We start from the raw sequence: 21662 nt of genomic DNA, 5'->3' as shown, positions 1-21662 counted from the left end.
CTATACACTCTAAATGTAAGCCATTCTTAACTAACCTTAAAGAAAAATGAGATTGAAAGTGGTGTTACAAGGTAGGGATTAAAAGCAGAAGGGGCATTTTATGTTTTCATCCTTTGCTTTCTCTAAGATCTGTTTAGTTTCACACTAAACACCTGGTATGACTCTGCACTTTTTCACTTCATGAGAACAGATAACCTAGCATGCATTTTTTTCCATGTGAAATCTCTTTTGGCAGAAAAACAAATGTTTGCTTAGTGGAAATAGAAGCTGGAGAGATTTTTCAGAAACCACAATAATAGAGAAAAAATGAGCCCTAGGAAGCCGCTCTGGAATTAGTTACAGAGGTAGAGGAAGGCTGGTGACTGGAGAGCCCTAAATGTTCTTCTTGAGGGAGAAAAGGGACCAAGGACTGGATATGGTTTGAAATCTGGACAAGGCAAGGATCCATTAATACTCCAAGAATCTGAAATGGTTGTTTCTGTTTTCAGTTATTTAGACTGATATACATGTCCAGTCTGTTTGCTGTAAAAGAAAAATCAGCCAAAGGGAGTGATTTAAGATGTGAGTATGAATCTGGCCAAGCAGCTGCCCTATTTCAGTGTTGTTTTCCTGGGATAAAGTTTCCTTTGAGACTCAAAGTTGTGGTTTTTTTTCCCCTAGCCAAAACCTTTATTCTTAACTATGGAATAGAAGTCCAGCCTTGAATTGTGTTCAAACTGATAATTCTAACTCTGCCTTTTAGTATCTCAGAACTACTGTAGTTATTTTTAAAAGTTTAAACTCTGAATGCAATTAACTTCAATTTGTATTATTTTTTTAAATGTTTGCTTATTTTTGAGAGAGAGAGCACAAGCAGGGGAGGGGCAAAGAGAGAGAGAGAGGATCCGAAGCAGGCTCTGTGCTGTCAGAGGAGAGCCCGATGCAGGCTCAAACTCGGCCCCCAGGCATCCCTCAATTTGCATTATTTTATACAATATGCCACCTGTGGGAAGAGAAGCATTTTGATAAAATGAACCCTAGGAGGTCAACAAACTTGAGAATGACTGAGAATCCTCAATCTATGCTCCAAATATACTGAGTATTCTGTTAGAGATAAGGGGACTGAACAATAGGAACTTCAGAATTAGATCTTATATAACCAGTTACTGTGACTTACATAAGGAGAAGTCCAGAGATGAAGGCTGGAACAGGACTCTCAAAACTTTTTTGAGCAAAGTGCATAAAGGGCCATTAAAGAAGCCTTACATGTTAGAGGATAGCATTGTTCATGAATACCAGGAGAAAATACAGCCTAGAGCAAAGAAAATATAGCTTATCCAAGAGACATTGTTTCATGTAACCCTACTGTAGGTTTTCAGCATCATTTGTATTCAACCTGCTATAATATACTGATCTAAAACAAATAATGCTGAGCACTAATGCTAAGATTTTTGTCTTTGCTACAAACGTATAAAGAAATATAGGCAAGAACTTGCTGTAAGGGAGGCTTTGGGAATAATCAGAAAAAGAAAGATTGGCAAAAGTGAAGACTGATTTCTGATCAGGATTTCACCAATGACCTGCTTTATGACTTTCAGCAAGTCATTGAGCTTCTCTGGCTTAATTTGCTCATTTGCCTTAACTTCTTACAGGGATAACATGGAACCCTGAAACCTATGAAAGATGTTTTTTAAAACTGTAACAGTCAGCACCCCTGGCTGGTTCAGTTGGACTGGAAGAGCAATGTGACTCTTAATCTCTGGGTTACGAGTTTGAGCCTCACATTGGGTATAGAGATTACTTAAAGAAACTTAAAAACAACAACAACAAAAAAACCTATAATGGTCCATTTAAGTGTTTTTAAATTAAGTTGATTTCCCTAAAATGGGATTGTATGTGCAAACCCTGGCAATATTATTGGTCACAGGTAGCATTCCAGTAGCCTGATTTTTGAAGCCTGTGGACACCCTAATGCTAGTGACTTTATAACTTCTATGTAAATTTATAACTTTAATTCAGAAATTGAAACATAGGAAAAAAGACAAAAGAGAAGGAGAGTGGGAGGGTTATTATATGATCTAAAGACAAAATCGTTGAAATTGAAAGAAGACAATTAGACTCAACAATAAGAGCAGGGTGGCAGAGAGAGCCTTGAGTATGAGGGATCCACCTTACAAATGAAAGCAGAGAATGAGGAAATATATTTTAAATCCTAGTTTTCTATTGCAACAAGATACTCTAAAGGAAAAGGTGCTAAGAGCCTATGTTACTATGGTCTAGCTTGTTGTGCTGCTTATAAAAAATAAAGAAAGAGCACCTTGGGGAAGGGGGTGGGATTTCTGTAGTAGGTATTTCTTCCTTTACAGGTTTAAACAAAAGACGAGTTGGTCTATGTTTGTCTTTTGTCCTATAAGCCACTGCAGGTGTATGAACAGCATTGCTTCTGCAACAAAAGCCTAGACTCACCACATCTTGGGAGGAGAATGGCCACTGCATGGGGGACCGCCTTTCTCATGCTGGTGACATCCTGTGTTTGCAGCACTGTCTTCCACAGAGACCAGCGGACTTGGTTTGAGGGTGTTTTCCTGTCTTCCATGTGCCCCATCAATGTCAGTGCTAGCACATTGTACGGAATTATGTTTGATGCAGGGAGCACTGGAACACGAATTCATGTTTATACCTTTGTGCAGAAAATACCAGGTAAGTGCAACTCGTACCCTCATTGGTGCCTATTAATCTACACTGCAGCCTCTCCTTCTAGAAATGAATGTGCTGAGAGTATGTGATATGAATAACAGAATCTTAATGCTACTGAATGTCTTTCTTCAGAGAAGATTTTGGACGATAATTGAACATATAGTTTAATTCAGTGTGAAATTAAAGAGATCTGGGTTGCCTGTAGTCTAAAACCCATATGTCCAAGAAATATAGTTGTAATTTGTCCTTTTCTCTAAAGTAGTTGATACTTCGGATCCAGAATATTGAGAATATTGGATGTGGTCTTGAGAGAGGATCACTGTCATCCTTGGAGGAGATGAAACGACCCTGAGGATTAACTTTTTGTGAATTTCCAGTGTTCTCAGGTTACATATAGAGCCTAAGAGCAGGAGTAGGAGCTAGGTGTCCACCCCGACAAATGGCAGAGGGACTCTCAAGAATTGCCTGTCATCTTCTGTCCCTTTACTCAATACTCCTACAAGCCACTCTTCACAGGTGGGATTACTTGGGATGGCTTGGAGGAATAGGTTAATCTAGTAGGTCATATGATACAGAACCCACTATCAGAAACAGTCTAGCTTTTGGTAATCAGCCATCTGTCTTCTGTTTTCTTCCATGGACAAAAAGGTCAGCTTCCGATTCTGGAAGGGGAAATTTTTGATTCTGTGAAGCCAGGACTTTCTGCTTTTGTAGATCAACCTAAGCAGGTGCGTTTTTTATAACAAGATGTTCAGATTCTCAGTGCTTTAATAACTTTACCACGCTGCTGCTGTTAAATACCTCATGCTGTTCACTACTGATATTGAGTCATGTGTAAGATCAGTTTTCTGTCCTCAGATATACTCAGCTATACTTGTACACCCCAAACTCACTAGGGCTTGAGCAGAACGAAGCAAGAATAGATTGTGGATATGCAGGGATGACACCTTTTTTTTTTTTTTTAGCAGATTGTTCCCTTTGTATTTACTGTTTAAGATTTTTGAGTTGAAGCCATCAACTGCATTGATTAATGTAGATGGAGAAGATAGACATGGAGTTCTCTATAAGGTATGAGGTATAAACATAGCAGTTGAGGAACTGTAGACCCAATGAACTTCATTTCAAAGTACCCTGATATAGGACAGATCATGTATACCTATACTCTAGAAATTAGGGAAGAACTCATGAAAACAAAAATCTTTGGTATTAAAGGATGTATAGAGAGTTTTGTCATGACTGTATTTCACATTCGAGCACCCATAACATGCCATACCCAGTGTGTCAGAGGCCATACCAAAATAGAATAAGGCAGAATATCGACCATTTGGTAGCAAATGTAAAGATATTGTTACAAGCATAGTCATTAACCAAAGGAAAAACTTCTATTAAAAATGGCTTGCGGTACATGACTGGCTCAGTTGGTAGAGCATGTGATTACTTAATAAAATCTTAGAAAAAAGAATGGCTTGAACTTGAAGACCTGTGAAGATGTTTTTTTTCTCAGCTCACTAATATGAAATGGTAAATGCGTCAGAAAATTGGGAGGTGTCAAAAACTGATTTGACATTTAGAGAAGATTTTGTTGTGGTTGCTAATAATTCTGATGATTTAGAGGTAGCAGCATGTTGTCAGATGTTCACTCAGGGAAACAGTGGATTTAAAATAATGGTTTTTAATTTCATAAATTGAGTATCTACTCTGTCCTGTGCGTGTAGGTGGTATGATGCAAAAATGAACCTGGCAGGTTCTGTCCTTCCAGAGATCATAAAACCTGTAGCATGGTAATAGCCACACCAGTCTTTGTGTGCACGTACATGCAGTCTGCCGCATGCAATGCACTCAGCAGTTTTTCAGTGGGATGAGGCGTATCTCCCATCGTAGAGTTGAGGAAACCAAGTCCCTATATGAAGCCACAGAGCTAGCAAGCAAGTCTTCTAACTCCAAATCCGGTGTTTTTTTCACTGTACCCAACTTTCTAACCTGAAGCTAATTTATGAGACACAAAATAACAATCAGTTAAAATGACCATGCTATAAAAGAATAATTTTTGTTATCATTCAACCAAAATTAAATGCATTTTCCTTCAAAGAAGCCTACTTATCTAGGTTTCTTCTCCTGTAGAGCAGAGAGTGGTTGGAGCCCCCTGCTCCCTCACTCCTGTTATCCCCCCGAGCATGTTGAGGGAATAGACAGTTGCCACTAAATGAACTGTTCACTGTATGAGTAGGTCATCTCTTTTGAAGGGTGCTGAGACTGTTCAAGGACTCTTAGAGGTGGCCAAAGATTCCATCCCCCGAAGTCACTGGAAAAGAACCCCAGTGGTCCTGAAGGCAACAGCAGGACTGCGCTTACTGCCAGAACAGAAAGCCCAGGCTCTGCTCTTTGAGGTAATCTTCGAAGTCCTTTGCATCACAGATGATTATTTTTCCCTCTGTGAATATTTGCCTTAGGGGTGTTTAGCTCTTTGGAATGTGACTGCTACCTTTAGTATTCCACCATCGCTAAAGCACTCTGGTAACTGGTCTCTTGTTCTAGCTACTCACATTTCTAAACGTTACTCTTGAATTTATACAACTTTTCCTAAAGAATTTTAAAGTATTTCCTGTCCATGATAGTCTTAACTCTTCTAACTTATTAAAACAGAATCACAAAAATTATTTTTAGCCCACTTTATTGAAGTATAACTTAAAATGTGTACATTTTCAGTGTACAGTTAAATGAATTTTTACAAATTCAGAAGTTTCCTTATATACCTTTGCAGTCAGTTTCCTCCTCCCCTGAAGCCAGACAACCACTGATCTGCTTTCTATCACTGTAGATTAGTTTTGCTTGTTCTTACATTTCATATAAATGGAGTTATACAGTTTATGTTCTTTTTTTAATGTCTTTTTTTCTCTCAGCATAAAGGTTTTTTAAATTAAATTTTTAATTTTAATTCTAGTATAGTTAACATACAGTGTTACATTAGTTTAAGGTGTACAATATAGTGATTCAACAAGTCTCTACATTACTCAATGCTCATCATGATAAGTGTGCTCTTAATCCCCTTCACTTATTTTACCCATTCCCCCTGCCCCCACCTCCCCTCTGGTAACTGTCAGTTCTCTATAGTTAAGATTGGTTTGTCTCTCTCCTTTATTTGTTTTTTCCTTTGTTCGTTTGTTTTGTTTCTTAAATTCCACATATGAGTGAAATCACTTGGTATTTGTCTTTCCTCTGACATATTTCGCTTAGCATTATACTCTCTAACTCCATTCATGTTGTTCCAGATGGCAAGGTTTCATTCTTTATGGCTAAGTAATCCATTGTGTGTGTGTGTGTGTGTGTGTATGTACACACACACACATATGTACACACACACCATATCTTCTCTATCCATTCATCAATTGATGGACACTTGGGCTGCTTCCATAATTTGGCTATTGTAAATAATGCTGAAATATAGAGGTGCATATATCCCTTTGGATTAGTGTTTTTGAATATTTTGAGTAAATACTCAGTAGTGCAATTACTGGATCATCAAGTAGTTCTATTTTTAACCTTTTGAGGAACCTCCATACTGTTTTCCACAGGGGTTGCATTCCCATCAACAGTGCACAAGGATTCCTTTTTTTCTTACATCCTTGCCAACATGTTGTTTCTTTTGTTTTTGATTTTAGGTATTCTGATGGATGTGAGATGATATCTCATTGTAGTTTTGATTTGCGTTTCCCTGATGATGAGTGATGTTGAGCATCTTTTCATGTGTCTGTTGACCATTTGTATGTCTTCCTTGGAGAAATGTCTGTTCATGTCTTCTGCCCATTTTTTAATTGAATTATTTGTAGGTTTTTTGGTGTTGAGTTGTATCGGTTCTTTCTATATTTTGGATACTAACCCTTTATCAGATATGTTTTGGCAAATATCATCTCCCATTGAGTAGATTGACTTTAGTTTTGTTGATTGTTTCCTACACAGTGCAGAAGCTTTTTATTTTGATGCCCAATGGTTTATTTTCCCTTTTGTTTTCCTTGCCTTAGGAGACACATCTAGAAAGATGTTGCCACAGCTGATGTCAAAGAAATTACTGCTGGTGCTCTTTTCTAAGATTTTTATGGTTTCATGTCTCACATTTAGGTCCTTAATCCATTTTGAGTTTATTTTTGTGTGTGGTGTAAAAAAGTGATCAGTTTCATTCTTTTACATGTAGCTGTCCAGTTTTTCTAGCACTGTTTGTCAAAGAGACAGTCTTGTTCCAATTGAATATTCTTTCCTCCTTTGTCATGACAAATGATTAATTGACGATGTAATTGTGGGTTTATTTCTGGGTTTTCTATTCTTTTTTTTTTTAATGTTTATTTATTTTTGATAGAAAGAGCATGAGCAGGGGAGGGGCAGAGAGAGAGGGAGACACAGAATCCAAAGCAGGCTCCAGGCTCTGAGCTGTCGGCACAGAGCCCAACGCAGGGCTGGAACTCATAAACCATGATATCATGACCTGAGCCAAAGTTGGACACTTAACCGACTGAGCCACCCAGACGCCCCCTGGGTTTTCTATTCTGTTCTATTGATCTATGTGTCTGTTTTTGTGCCAGTACCATACTGTTTTACTACAGCTTTGTAATATAACTTGAAGTCTGCAATTGTGACAACTCCAGTTTTTTCTTTTTCAAGATTGCTTTGCCATTCAGGGTCTTGTGTGATTCCATACAAATTTTAGGATTTTTTGTTCTAGTTCTGTGAAAACTGCCATCGGTATTTTGATAGGGCTTACATTAAATCTGTAGATTGCTCTGGGTAGTATAGACATTTTGATAATATTTGTTCTCATCCATAAGCATGGAGTGTCTTTCCATTTCTTTGTGTCATCTGCAGTTTCCTTCATCGGTGTTTTATAGTTGAAAACTATACAGGTCTTTCAACTCTTTGGTTAGGTTTATTCTTAGGTATCTGTTATTATTATCATCATTATTATTATTCCATTTGAGAGAGAGTGTGACCGGGAGAGAAGGGGGAGGGAAAGGGGCGGGGGGAGAGAGAGAGAGAGAGAGAAAATATATCTTAAGCAGGCTCCATGCTCACTCAGCATGGAGCCCAACTTGGGGCTTGATCCCATGACCCCAGGATCATGACCTGAGCAGAAATCAAGAGTTAGATCCTCAACTGACTGAGCCTCCCAGGTGCCCCCTTATTATTTTTTTAATTTGTTTTTTTAACTTTTATTCATTTTTGAGAGACAGAGATACAGCACAAGCTGAGGAGGGGCAGAGAGAGGGGGAAACACAGAATCCAAAGCAGGGTTCAGGCTCTGAGCTGTCAGCACAGACAGAGCCTGATGTGGGGCTCAAACCCACAAACCATGAAATCATGACCTGAGCTGAAGTTGGACGTTCAAATGATTGAGCCACCGAGGTGCCTCTTGATGCATTTGTAAATGGAGTTATTTTCTTAAATTCTCTTTCTGCTGCTTCATTATTAGTATGTAGAAATGCACACTAATATGCATTAATATGATTTGTGTACATTGATTTTATATCCTATAACATTACTGAATTCATTTGTCAGTTCTAGCAGTTTTTGGTGGAGTCTTTAGGGTTTTCTGTATGTAGTCTCATGTTATCTGCAAATAGTGAAAATTTTACTTCTTTACCAATTTGGATACCTTTTGTTTATTTATTTTGTCTGATTGCCGTGTCTAGGACTGCCAGTACTATGTTGAATAAAAGTGATAAGAGTAGACAGCCTTGTCGTGTTCCTGATCTTAGGAGAAAAGCTCTCTGTTTTTCCCCATTGAGTGTGGTGCTGTGGGTTTTTCATATAGGACTTTATTATGCTGAGGTATGTTCCCTCTAAACTTCTTACTTTGTTGCTGTTTTTTATCATGAATGGATATTATACTTTGTCAGATGCTTTTTCTGCATCTATTGAAATGATCACATGGTTTTTATCCTTTCTGATATTGATGTGATGTATCACGTTGATTGATTTGCAAATATTGAACCACCCTTGCATCCTGGGAATAAATCCCACTTGATTGTGGTAAATGATTTTTTTTTTTAATGTATTGTTGGATTTGGTTTGCTAGTATTTTGTTGAGGTTTTTTGCACCATCAGAGATTTTGGCTTGTAGTTCTCTTTTTTTGTGGTATCTTTATCTGGTTTTGGTACCAGAGTAATGCTGGACTTATAGAATGAATTTGGAAGGTTTTTTCCTCTTCTATTCTTTGGAATAGTTTGAAAAGAGTAGGTATTAATTCTTCTTTAAATATTAGGTAGAATTCACCTGTGAAGCCATCTGATCTCAACTTTTGTTTGTTGGGAGTTTTTTGATTACTAATTCAGTTTCTTTGTTGGTTATCCATATGCTTGAATTTTCTGTTCCTTCCTATTTCAGTATTAGGAGGTTATATGTTTCTAGGAATTTATCCATTTCTTTGTCCAATTTGTTGACATATAATTTTTTATAATCTCTTATTGTTTGTATTTCTGTGATATCAATTGTTATTTCTCCTCTTTCGTTGTATTTTTGTTTATTTGAATTTTCTCTCTCTCTCTTTTTCTTATTTTTAATGAATCTGGCTAGAGGTTTATCAATTTTGTTGATCTTTTCAAAGAACCAGCTCCTGGTTTCATAGATGTGGTTTTTTTTTTTTTTTCCTATATCATTTATTTCTGCTCTAATGCTGTTTCCTTCCTTTTGCTGGTTTTGGGTTTTTGTTCTTTTTCTAGCTTCTTTAGGTGTAAGGTTAGGTTGCTTATTTGAGATTTTTCTTGCTTCTTGAGATAGGCCTGTATTGCTGTAAACTTCCCTCTTAGACCACTTTTGCTACATCCCAAAGATTAAAAAAAATTTTTTTTAATCTATCTTTATTTTAGAGAGAGAGAGAGAGAGAGAGCAAGCAGAGAAGGAATAGAGACAGAGGGAGACACAGAATCCAAAGCAGGCTCCAGGCTCCAAGCTGTCAGCACAGAGCCTGATGTAAGGCTTGAACTCATGAACAGTGAGATCATGACCTAAGCCGAAGTCGGTCACTTAACCGACTGAGTCACCCACGTGCCCCTATTACATCCCAAAGATTTTAGACTGTTGGGTTTTCATTTTCATTTGTCTCCATGTAATTTTTTATTTCTTTTTTGATTTTTTTCAATTTAAATTATTTTTTATTTTTTTTATTTTAGAGAGAGCACACACGAGCGGGGGAGAGGGGCAAAGGGAGAGAATCTTAAGCAGGCTCCACACTCAGCATGGAGTCCAACATGGGGCTCAATCCCACGACCCTGGGATCATGACCTGAGCCGAAATCAAGAGATGTTCAACCAACTGAGCCACCCAGGTGCCCCTCTTCTTTGATTTCTTGGTTCACTCATTTATTGTTTAGTAGCATCTCAGCATAAAGCTTTTGAGAAGAATCATGGAATTGTAAGTGTGAGAAATTTTTAAAGATCATCCATTTAAATTTCGTATTCAAGTAAAAAATTTAAGTAGAGAAGTTTTTTTAAACTCAGTATTTTTAGCATTATTGTGCATACTTATTTTGCATAAAACATGCAAACTCTAGGGGTGCCTGGGTGGCTCAGTTGGTTAAGCATCCGACTCTTGATTTCAGCTCACGTCATGATCTCGTGGTTTGTGAGTTGAGTCTTGCATCGGGCTTTGTGCTGATAGTGCGGAGCCTGCTTGGAATTCTGCTTCCCTCTCTTTCTGCCCCTTTCCCACTTGCTCTCTCTCTCTCTCTCAAAATAAATAAAAAATCAACTTCAAAAAAATTATTGAAGGGGGGGTGCCTGGGTAGCTCAGTTAGTTAAGTGTCCACCTTTGGCTCAGGTCACGATCTCACAGCTTGTGAGTTTGAGCCTTGCGTCAGGCTCTGTGCTCACAGCTCAGAGCCTGGAGCCTGCTTCAGATTCTGTGTCTCCTCTCTCTCTGCTCCTCCCCTGCTCATGCTCTCTCTTTCTCTCAAAAATAAACATTAAAAATTTTTTTGGGGTGGCTCAATTGATTGAATGTCCGACTTTGGCTCAGGTCATGATCTCACGGTTCATAGGTTCGTACCCCACATCAGGTTCTGCGCCTGGAGACAGCTCAGAGCCTGGAACCTGCTTGCAATTCTGTATCTCCCTCCCTCTCTGCCCCTCCCCTGCTTGTGCGCACTCTGTCTCTCAAAAAGGAATAAATAAACATTTTAAAAAATAAAAAAAATGTTTTAATAAAAAATTATTTTTAAAAACATGTAGACTAATAAGATTTAAATTATGTATGAAGAATATTTACAAGTAGGATCCCATTATAACAAAAATTACAACAAAAAATTATTCTATATTATCAGTGTGTAATTCAGAGCTCAAAATCCATTTTCCTTTGACTGTCAACACAGAGCATTTAAGTCCCTTGTCCAAGGACAAGCTGCCTAGCATGTTTGCATGAGAATCTGCATCCTGATTCCTTATTCATGTATTCATTTATATTCAGCATATGAGTGCTGAGCATTGGTGAGGTTACCAGGGACATGCTGCCTGGAGCAAAAAATGACAGTCCGTGCCGTGATGGAACTTACATTCTGGTTGCAAGGAGACAGAAAGTAAACAACTAAACAACTCACTACAAAGTATGTCAGGTGCTGTAGATGCTATGGAGAAAGAAAAGCAAGGGAAGGCAGCTAGGGAATGCTGGTAGTCAACGTGGAGGGATGCTATTTTTAATAGGGTGGTCAGGGAAGACTGTTGATAAGATGCATTTGATCAGAGACCTGAGAAGAGTAAAGAAGCAAGCTATACAAGACATTTGTAGAAGAATATTCCAAGCTGAAGCAATAGCAGGTGAAAAGCCTAAATCAGGGAAAATGCTTGGTATATTCAAGGAACAGCATCCAGGAGGTCAATGTAGCTGGAAGGGAGTGAGTGATGGAAGTAGGAGATGAGATCAGAGAGGTGTGAGGGGTTTATTATGTAGGGCCTTAAAGGCAAGTGTAAGAACTTTCACTTTTTCTCCAAGAAGTAAGTCATTGGAGGGTCTTGAGAGGCAGCATCTGACATCTGTTTTAAAAGCACACTGTGGCTGTTGTGTTGAGAATAAACTGTGAGCAGGGGAGAAGAGTGGAGAGGACAAGAGCAGAAACTCTCTGTGTTTACTACTGTTTGCTTATCTATCTTCTCTTTAAAAACTTGTTTATAGACCACTGGGTTTTCCTGGATGAAACAGGGTCCAGAGGTCACCACATGAAGTGTTTCATCCTATCAGGAATTAAAACAGCCAGTAGACCAGAGTTCCTTCTATTCCTGTTTGGAAGTCTCCCTCTGCCTCATGATAATCATATAAAAAAAAAATAAGACATAACACCCATATAATTGACCTCTATTTGTGGAGAGTCAAGAGTGTGTGAGAGATATTAATTCCCATTTCCTAAAATAGGATAAATAAGTCTAGACCTGGGGTCTCTGGACTCTTGAGGCCTCAGCCATGTGCCAGAATCTAACAGGGGCTGAGAGCAGAGTACTCCAGCCCGTGGACATGAGTCCTCTTTACCCGCAAGGGCAAAGACCTGCAGAATTTGATGGGAGAGCAGAAGAAATGTTTCTGTAGCCTCAGGAGCTGCCCAGGCCCAACTCTTCTCTACCATCCGTTTATCTTGTCATCTAAGAAATGAAGTGGGAAAAGGTCCTCTTAGCCTCCAGTGTGCCCAGGCAAAATTAATAAGGTGTTTTTTTAAAAAAATTACAGGATCCCAATTTGAGCTGAGTCAAATGTATGCCCTTTCTTAGGTCCAGTTCACCTATAAATGTAGACAGCGGTTGAGATTTACTTATTTTTAAAAAATTTTTATGTTTATTTTTGAGAGAGAGCATGAGCAGGGGAGGGGCAAAGAGAGAGGGAGACAGAGGATCCAAGCAGGCTCTGTGCTGTCAATACAGAGCCCAGTGTGAGGCTCAAACTCACAAACCTTAAGATCCTGACCTGAGCTGAAGTCAGACACTTAACCCACTGAGCCACCCAGGTTCCCCTGGTTGAGATTTACTTTAAAGTCAGAGTAATCCCTGTGTTTTTGTTTTTACAAGAAACCGACAATGGTTTGTGTAGTTCCCTTCTCTGGTTTTTTAGAGAAAAGGAATGAGTTCTGCTAGGGGTGCCTGGGTGGTTTAGTCAGTTAAGCGTCCAACTTCGGCTCAGCTCATGATCTCAGGGGTTGTGAGTTCGAGCCCCACATTGGGCTTTCTGCTGTCAGCACAGAGCCAATCTCAGAGTCCTCTTTGGATCCTCTGTGCCCCTTTCTCTGCCCCTCCTCTGCTCATTCTCTCTCTCTTTCAAAATAAATAAATAAACTTAAAAAAAATAAATGTGTTCTAAAATTTTATTTAGGGAAATAAAGAGTGTAGTTTTCTAAACCTTATACGATATAGCCAAAGTATGGAAATCTTTATTGCCTTAGGGAATCCAGGTTTTTTCCCTTTTTCTTTAGGTAAGAGAAATCTTCAAGAAGTCACCTTTCCTGGTACCAAATGACAGTGTTAGCATCATGGATGGATCTTATGAAGGTGGGAGAGGTGTTAGTACATGTTCTGGGGGGAGCGGGCCAGGGTTAATAAATATTTTGATTAAAGGAACTGGGAACAGAGGTGGAGGTGCTGAAGTAAAAGGAACTAAATGAGGAGAAACACACAAGGAGGGATGGGATGACAGGAAATTGAAGGACAGGGAGAAGGAATACGTGTTTTAGACACAAAATTTAGAGAAAAAAAAAACAAAACTGGGGTCGAGGAAGATTAGGGAAAAATGCTCTTGAGATGTAATCCTTGTTTTTCTCTGTCTTTCAGGTATATTAGCTTGGGTTACTGTGAATTTTCTGACAGGTAATACATTCTCAAGTTTATTCAGAGATATTAACTGGGTTTCACATGAGGGTCCGAGCAAAAAAAATCCCATTTTGCTTGTATTGTGCTTTAAAAAAAAAGAAAGGAAGGAAAGAAACTATAAGAAGTTACTGTTTATACCTGTCTTCAAGGCCTCAGCTACAGCAAGAATCCTTCTAGGTTAGCGTTCACCTATACCCTTCGGGGCCAGGGAGCAGTGGAATACTTACGAAACACCTACAATATACAAGAGCAGGACAGAGATTGCAGACAGAGGAGTGTTGAGCTGTCCAGGAAGCAGAAGATATTCAGAGCTGGCTCTCATTCACAGGTCAGCTGCATGGCCAGAGCCGGGAAACTGTGGGGACCCTGGACCTCGGGGGGGCCTCCACCCAAATCACATTCCTACCCCAGTTTAAGGTGAGTCATTTATATGAAGGCCTGGTTAGCAACCCACTTGGCAAGCATATCATGGTGCCAAGAAAGTGGTACCCCATTTTAGGACAGCAGCTCTACCACAAATAGTCTGAGTGGAGTCAGTTAATAACTGGGTGTACTTCCCCTTGCTCCCTCATTGTTCAGAGTCCCTTTGATTCCTCCATCCCTTTGAGATTAGCAGCTTAGTCTGTGTTTCTTTTCTGATTTCTTGGGGGAGGGACAGGGATGGTGGTGGTAACACCTCCAAATGCTTGCAGATCCTGAATAGTCTTTTTGCTTTTTCTGATTTGCAGAAGACCCTGGAACAAACCCCTAGGGGCTACCTCACTTCATTTGAGATGTTTAACAGCACTTATAAGCTCTATACACATAGGTGAGGAGGGGGACATGGAGGAATAATATTTCATGTTGTATGATTCTCCTAACTTTCCAAAGCATTTTCACATCTGTTACTGCATCTGACCAGCCTCACAAAGTTTTTGCCAATCCGCAAAGGTCTAATAACTGAAACCATAGCTCAAGGACCCAAGAGATTTCTCCATTCTTGGCCTCAGAAGTGTATAACTTAAAGAGTTAAAAGTTTTCTGTAGAGAGAACTCTTGGAGAAACTTCAGCCAAAGCTCTGTACCAATTCCTTTGAGTTTGCTTTCAGATGTTCTAAATCTGGCCGTGGATTTGATCACACTGGGGCTGGAAGCTAAGATAATGAGAGCTTTTCTGGGGATGGTTCCCAAGGTCGGACTGTACGAAGTGTCACTATCTCTGGCCTTTAAATCATAGGCATGGAAAGTTCTGGATGGCCTTGATCTAAACTGCAGAAATTACCACTTGTCCACACAAGATGAAGAGGTTGCAGAGAACGAGGTTTTCCTCCCTCAGAGGGAGACACAGAAACCATGCTACTTTGGAAAGAGGTAGCTTTAGGTTGGAGAGCTTCAGGACCAACATGAAATTAGTCAATCCTATATTTTACAGTTACTTGGGATTTGGATTAAAAGCTGCAAGACTAGCAACCCTGGGAGCCCTGGAAACAGAAGGTTCGTCTGGGTACCTGTGTGGTTGGGGTATGGTGAGAGTGACATCAGTATTCAGCTTGCCTTTCCCCTTTCTTGACAGTGATTCTGTGGAGGAAAGCTTTACGCCAAATTAGGAAGCATGTGTTGTATACTGGACCTGATAATAGCAAATTCCTTTTCTACTTTATGTTGTGTTCAGTAGTTTTGGTATATATTATTAGCCATTTCTGGAATGAAGGCTATATATATAGGGGGAACAGCCTGTGACCAGAAGGCTGAAGTGTGCAGAAATTCAAGGTTTGAAGAGTGAATTTGGCAGAAGCTTTTTCAAGCCCTTAGTTTTACGTGGGGGGTGCAGAAAGCAGTCCACTTGCAAGAAGCACCCACTGCAAGGGTGCAGTCCACTTGCAAGATGGAGTAACTGAACAACTTTATTCATCTCTTTCAACGTGGTTGAACATTTAAGATCTCAGCTTTTGGGGTCAGGTAGAACTGGCTTCAGCTAGCTTTTTGATTTTGGGCAAGTTAGCTAACCTTTCTGTGCCTCTTTCCTCCCTTTATCTGAGATTTTGCATTTAATGTACTTTCTATGGTGCCTGCCTGGCTCGCAGTAAACTATTACTGTGAGAAGAGTAGAAGCGAATTTTTTACCTTTTTAAAAATTTTTAAAAAAAAATTCTTTTTTTAATGTTTATTTATTTGGGGGGGGGGGGGGAGGGGCAGAGAGAGAGGGAGACATAGAATCCGAAGCAGGCTCCAGGCTCTGAGCTGTCAGTATAGAGCCCGACACAAGGCTCGAACCCACAAACCATGAGATCATGACCTGAGATGAAGTCGGAGCTTAACTGACTGAGCCACCCAGGTGCCCCTACCTTTTTTTTTTTTAGAAAGGAGGGAACATATTCCATTGTAGGTTTTGGGTTTCTTTGAGATGTGATAAAAACCATGAACCTTTCTGCCAAATACACATATGCACAAAAATTTATAGTTTCAGGAGGTTCACCAACCCCACAAAGCCCATCTATGAACCCTGAGTTAAGAATTCCTGTCATAGGACCCAGTCATGGAACTACCTACTTTGGTAATTCCTTTCAACTTTACTGTCTTCTTGCATTTGTGTGTGCATGTGTCTTTCACACATTCTATCTCTCTGTCTCTCTCTCTCTCACACATACACACACCCTTGCTTCTTACTTCGTGGTCTGGCTTCTTTCAGGGATTGATGGACACACTTTCCGAAGTGCCTGTCTACCAAGATGGTTGGAAGCAGAGTGGATCTTTGGGGGCGTGAAATACCATTATGGTGGCAACAAAGAAGGCAAGTGATGTGTTTTCACTGGTTGAAATTACCTTTACAGTAGAAGTCTGGAAAAGTCCCACAGGAGATGTTTTTCAGAACTTAAGAGAGGCTTGTCTTTTGCAGGGACTCATTCCAAATAGATCTTGGTATGCCTTTAAGGAATAGTATGAAGTGACAGTGAACAAGGCACTGTCTCTCTGTCCTGCTCTTTCCCTGCCCAAGTGTTGTAGACCCATTAGAAGCCTGTTCTTAACCTAGGTCTGATGCCCTGAGCAAGGAGGAACACTATTTCAAATTCAGTTAATGTTTAGCTTTTTATTTTATTTTTTTACTTAAAAAATTTTTTTTTAAACATTTATTTATTTTTGAGACAGAGAGCATGAACAGGGGAGGGTCAGAGAAAGAGGGAGACACACAATCTGAAACAGGCTCCAGGCTCTGAGCTGTCAGCACAGAGCCCGACGTGGGGCTCGAACCCACGGACCGCGAGATCATGACCTGAGCCAAAGTCGGACACTTAACCGACTAAGCCACCCAGGAGCCCCTTTTTTTTACTTTTTTAAAGTTTATTTTTTAAGTGTATTTATTTTGAGAGAGACAGAAACAGCATGAGCATGAGAAGGGCAGAGAGAGGAGGAGAGAAAGAGAATCTCAAGCAGGCTCAACACTGTTAGCACAGGACCTGATGCAGGGATTGATCTCATGATCTGAGCCAAAATCAAGAGTCAACCTCTTAGCCAACTGAGCCAGCCAGGCGCCCCATTGTTTAGCTTTTTAAATAATATTATATACATTTAAAACTGAGACCATGAGAAAAAGAATTCATCTCAGGTATTATAAAAAGCAGAGACCTTAAAGTCAAGATAAAAAACTCAATTTTTCCAGTGAAGGAAGCAGGTGAGCCTTCTGGATGCTCCTCATGAATACCATGGCATGTAAGGCTAGGCAGTAGCTTCAGGTTAGGTACGGCTATTTTGGTGAACACAGGTTAGGGAGGGGAGCTGCCATGGGGAAGCAGGTACCTTTCCTCCAGAGTGACAGGACTGTGGAAGTTTGCTCAGCTTTGTAAGCCCTTTGTCCTCAGCCTCAGCATCTGCTTTCATTGATCCTCCTGCTGTTTCTTTGTTGGCTCCAGAGAGCTCTTATTTTTCTCACATTGTGCTTGTACACTCTTGCCCTGGCAGGGGAAATGGGCTTTGAGCCCTGCTACACTGAAGTGCTGAGGGTGGTCCAAGGAAAACTTCACCAGCCAGATGAGGTCCAGAGAAGTTCCTTCTATGCTTTCTCTTACTATTATGATCGTGCTGTTGACACAGACATGATTGGTAAGTTTACTCCAGGTATCAGTCTAGGGAGGAAGCTGGGCAAACCTGTGGTGGGGAAGGGAAAGGGAGAAAAGGAGAATGTTAAATGCTTCATCATGAGTGATCACCTTACTTCTTCTCCATTGCTGGCTATTGAATGACCTTAGTCACTGCAATGGAAGGATGAATATGATTTAGAATCTTTTGGAGCTGGAAAGTGGCCTAAGCAAATACATATGAAATCTTTTTTTTTTTTTTACATTTTTATTGAGGTATAATTAACATAAAATGTGAATTTTTAAAGTGTATAATTTATTGTTTTGACATATGTGTATACCCATTAAGCCATCAACAAATTCAAAATAATATATCCATTACCCCAAAAAGTTTTCTCCTCCCCCTTTATAACTTTTATTTTCTTATCACAATAGTACTGCTTTTTGTTGGTTCTGTGAATGAATGTATGTATGTGATCTGTCATGGCCTGAGATATGAGTTAATTTCCTATTTTCTGGGTTTTTTTAATAGGTCATTTTTTATTGTGGTTAAATATACATAGAATAATTATAAATGAATTAGACCACATAGATTGTGTTGTATGGATATGTCATGTTTGTTTATCCCATCTTGTAATGTTGGAAATTTTACTTCTAGTAAAAATTTACTTTAGTTTTTCATTATTATAAATTTCACTAGGATGAATTTCCTTGTTTCCTTGAAGGCTTTTTGACATCAGCTACTGTTTCATTTTAGATTATGAAACAGGGGGTGTTTTAAAAGTTGAAGATTTTGAAAGAAAAGCAAGGGAAGGTAAGTGCCAGTGGGAACCCTTGAAGGCGAGTCCATGAGGCTGTGCCTGCCAACTCTAATGACCTTAAAGTGACCCAAAGCACCACAGTCAGCAGAAAGCCGCTCAGAAGGCTGGTTTCCTGTTTTTGCCAGGAGTTAAAAGCATCAAGTGGCATAGAAAACCATGGGAATACAAGAAGCTTTGGGGAAATGATGAAAACCTTTTCTTCTTTCTATATTTCTTCCTTTCTTCCTTTTTCCCCCCTATTATTGAAGTATAATTGACATACAATTTTATATCAGTTTTAGGTGTACAACATATAGATTCAACAATTCTGTACATTACCCAGTGCTCACCACGATAATATACTCATGATCTGTCTCCGTACAACATTATTATAGTACTATTGAGTGTATTCCCTGTGGTGTAATTTTCATCTCTGTGACTTATTTATTTTACGGCTAGAATTTTGTACCTCTTAATCTCCTTCATCTATTTTGCCCATTCCCCCACCCATCTCCCCTCTGGCAACAACCAGTTCTGTCTATTTAAGAGTTCAGTTTTTTCTTTATTTGTTCATTTGTCTTGGGTTGTTTTGAATTCTACATATAAGTGAAATCATGTAAGTGAAATCATATCTGTGTGACTTAGCATAATACCCTCTAGGTCTGTTCATGTTGTCCCAAGTGGCAAGATATTCTTTTTTTATGGCTGAGTACTATTCCATTGGTGTGTGTGCACGCACACACCACCTCTTCTTTATCCATTTATCTACCAGTGGACACTTGGGCTGCTTCCATAAGTTGGCTGTTGTAAATAATGCTACAGTATATACAGGGGTGCTTATATCTTTTTGAATTAGTGTTTTCATTTTCTTTGGGTAAATAAGCAGTAAAAGAATTACTAGATCATATGGTATTTCTATTTTTAATTTTTTGAGGAACCTCCATACTATTATCCACAGTAGCACTGCCAGTTTACATCCCTACCAACAGTACATGAGGGTTCCCTTCTCTCTGCATCCTTGCTAACACTTTTATTTCTTTTTTGATATTAGCCATTCTGATTGGTGTGAAGTGATACCTCATTATGGTTTTGATATGCATTTCCCTGATGATGAGTTATGTTGAGCATCTTTTCTTTTTTCTTTTCAAATTTTAATTTAAACTCTAGTTAATTAACATATACAGTGCAATATTGGTTTCAGGAGTAGAATTCAGTGATTCATCACTTACATACAACACCCCGTCCTCATCGTAATAAGTGCCCTCCTTAGTATCCATCACCCATCTAGCCCATCCCCCACCCACCTCCCTCCATCAACCCTCTGACCCATAAAAGTCTCTTATGGTTTGTTTCCCTCTCTCTTTTTTTTTTACCCTCTCCCATATGTTCATCTGTTGTGTTTCTTAAGTTCCACATATAAGTGAAATCCTATGATATTTGTCTTTTTCTGACTGACTTACTTCACTTAGCGTAATACTCTCTAGCTCCATCCATGTCATTATAAATGGCAAGATTTCATTCTTTTTGATGGCTGAGTAATACTCTATTATATACATGTGAGATAGATAGATATATATATATCTATCTATCTATCTATCTCACATATATATCACATCATCTTTATCCACTCATAGGTCAGTGGACATTTGGGCTGTTTCCATAATTTGGGTATTGTAGATAATGCTGCTATAAGATTGGGGTGCATGTATCCCTCCGAATTAGTATTTTTGTATTCTTTGGGTAAATACCTAGGAGTACAACTGCTGGATCATAAGGTAGTTCTATTTTTAACCTTTTGAGGAACCTCTATACTGTTGTCCAGAGTGGCTGCACCAGTTTGCATTCCCACCCTTCCTCTGCATCCTTGCCAACAGTTGTTATTTCTTGTGTTGTTAATTTTAGCCATTCTGACAGGTGTGAGTTATCTCATCATGGTTTTGATTTGTATTTCACTGATGAGCGATGTTGAGCATCTTTTCATGTGTCTGTCAGCCATCTGGATGTCTTCTTTGGGAAAATGTCTATTCATGTCTTCTGCCCATTTCTTAACTGGATTATTTGGTGTTTGGGTGTTGAGTTTGATAAATTCTTCATAGATTTTGGATACTAACCCTTTATTGGGGATGTCATTTGCGGGTATCTTCTCCCATTCTGTAGGCTGCCTTTTAGTTTTGTTGATTGTTTCCTTCACTTATCTTGATGAAGTCCCAATAGTTCATTTTTGCTTTTGTTTCCCTTGCCTCTTGCAACATGTCTAGTAAGAAGTGAGCATCTTTTCACGTGTCTGTTGGATATCTGTATGTTTTCCTTGGAAGAATGTCTATTCAGTTCCTTTGCCCATTTTCTTTTTCAAATAGTTTAGTAAAGATGTATTTCTCCTAAAGTGGATAATATAAGCAAATTATACTTTTTTGTACAATTCACATATTGCATGAAATACTAAAACATAAATTTTAGACATTTGAAAATTATATGGAAATATGACTACATGTGATAAAATTAGATTATTTAGACAAGTTTTAAGATTGAGACTGCATTAAAAATGATGGTAGAGGTTGACGTGATTGAAAATAAAAAAATTTGTATATGGGAAAAGGCATCATCTATAAAGTTAATGGATGGAATAATAAACTTAACATTATTTGCAGCATTATAAATAGATAATAAAAATAAAATAGGTAAAGGCTAATAACACTAGCATATAAAACAGTCCTAAAATTATGAACACTTTATATATAAAAGTTAATATCAAACTGTATTAAATCGTCACTAAAGAAAAATAAGCTGTATCTGTTTTCTTTTTTTTAATGTTTATTTTTGAGAGAGAGGGGGGAGGGGAGGGGCAGAGGAGAGGCACACACAGAATCCAAAGTAGACCCTTAAAAGTAGATGCTTAACCCACTGAGCCACCTAAGAACCCTGTTGTATCAGTTTTCTATTGCTGTGATATCAAGTTACCATAAATGGAGTGCCTTTGCCCATTTTTAAATAGGATTGTCTGTTTCTTTGGTGTCGAGTTGTGTAAGTTCTTTATGTATTTTGGATACAGCCCCTTACTGGGCGTACCATTTGCAAATATCTTCTATTCAGTAAGTTGCCTTTTTGTTTTGTCAATGGTTTCCTTTGCTTTGCAAAAGGTTTTTAATTTGATGTAGTCCCAAGAGTTTATTTTTGTTTTTGTTTCCCTTGCCTGGGGAGATATATCCATAAATATGTTGCTAAGGCCCGTGTCCAAGAGATTCCTGTCTGTTTTGTTTTAAGAGTTTTACAGTTTTAGGTCTCACATTTAGGTATTTAATCTAGTTTGA

The 21662-nt window shown here is 38.9% G+C and overlaps 1 protein-coding gene across 9 annotated transcripts in view; it reads left to right on the top strand.

Moving 5' to 3' along the window:
* The window catches only part of ENTPD5 (ectonucleoside triphosphate diphosphohydrolase 5 (inactive)), a 44769-nt gene that overhangs the window by 19579 nt on the left and 3528 nt on the right, over window positions 1-21662 (top strand). For 4 of the 9 annotated variants that reach the window (XM_042943765.1, XM_042943763.1, XM_042943768.1 and 1 more), the window contains 12 exons: window positions 489-561; window positions 2394-2679; window positions 3325-3404; window positions 4920-5063; window positions 13110-13185; window positions 13465-13500; window positions 13832-13920; window positions 14232-14311; window positions 14914-14975; window positions 16171-16272; window positions 17439-17579; window positions 18312-18368. In XM_042943765.1, the coding sequence (XP_042799699.1) occupies window positions 2463-2679; window positions 3325-3404; window positions 4920-5063; window positions 13110-13185; window positions 13465-13500; window positions 13832-13920; window positions 14232-14311; window positions 14914-14975; window positions 16171-16272; window positions 17439-17579; window positions 18312-18368 (1084 nt within the window). In that variant the 5' untranslated portion in view covers window positions 489-561; window positions 2394-2462. The remainder of the gene's footprint in view (window positions 1-488; window positions 562-2393; window positions 2680-3324; window positions 3405-4919; window positions 5064-13109; window positions 13186-13464; window positions 13501-13831; window positions 13921-14231; window positions 14312-14913; window positions 14976-16170; window positions 16273-17438; window positions 17580-18311; window positions 18369-21662) is intronic. The other 5 variants (XM_042943766.1, XM_042943770.1, XM_042943769.1 and 2 more) reach the window with 4 other exon arrangements.

This window comes from Panthera leo, chromosome B3 (assembly GCF_018350215.1).
Source record: "Panthera leo isolate Ple1 chromosome B3, P.leo_Ple1_pat1.1, whole genome shotgun sequence".
NCBI lineage: Eukaryota > Metazoa > Chordata > Mammalia > Carnivora > Felidae > Panthera > Panthera leo.
The sequence above is the reverse complement of the archived record's forward strand: the minus strand, read 5'-3'. Positions and strand labels throughout refer to the sequence as shown.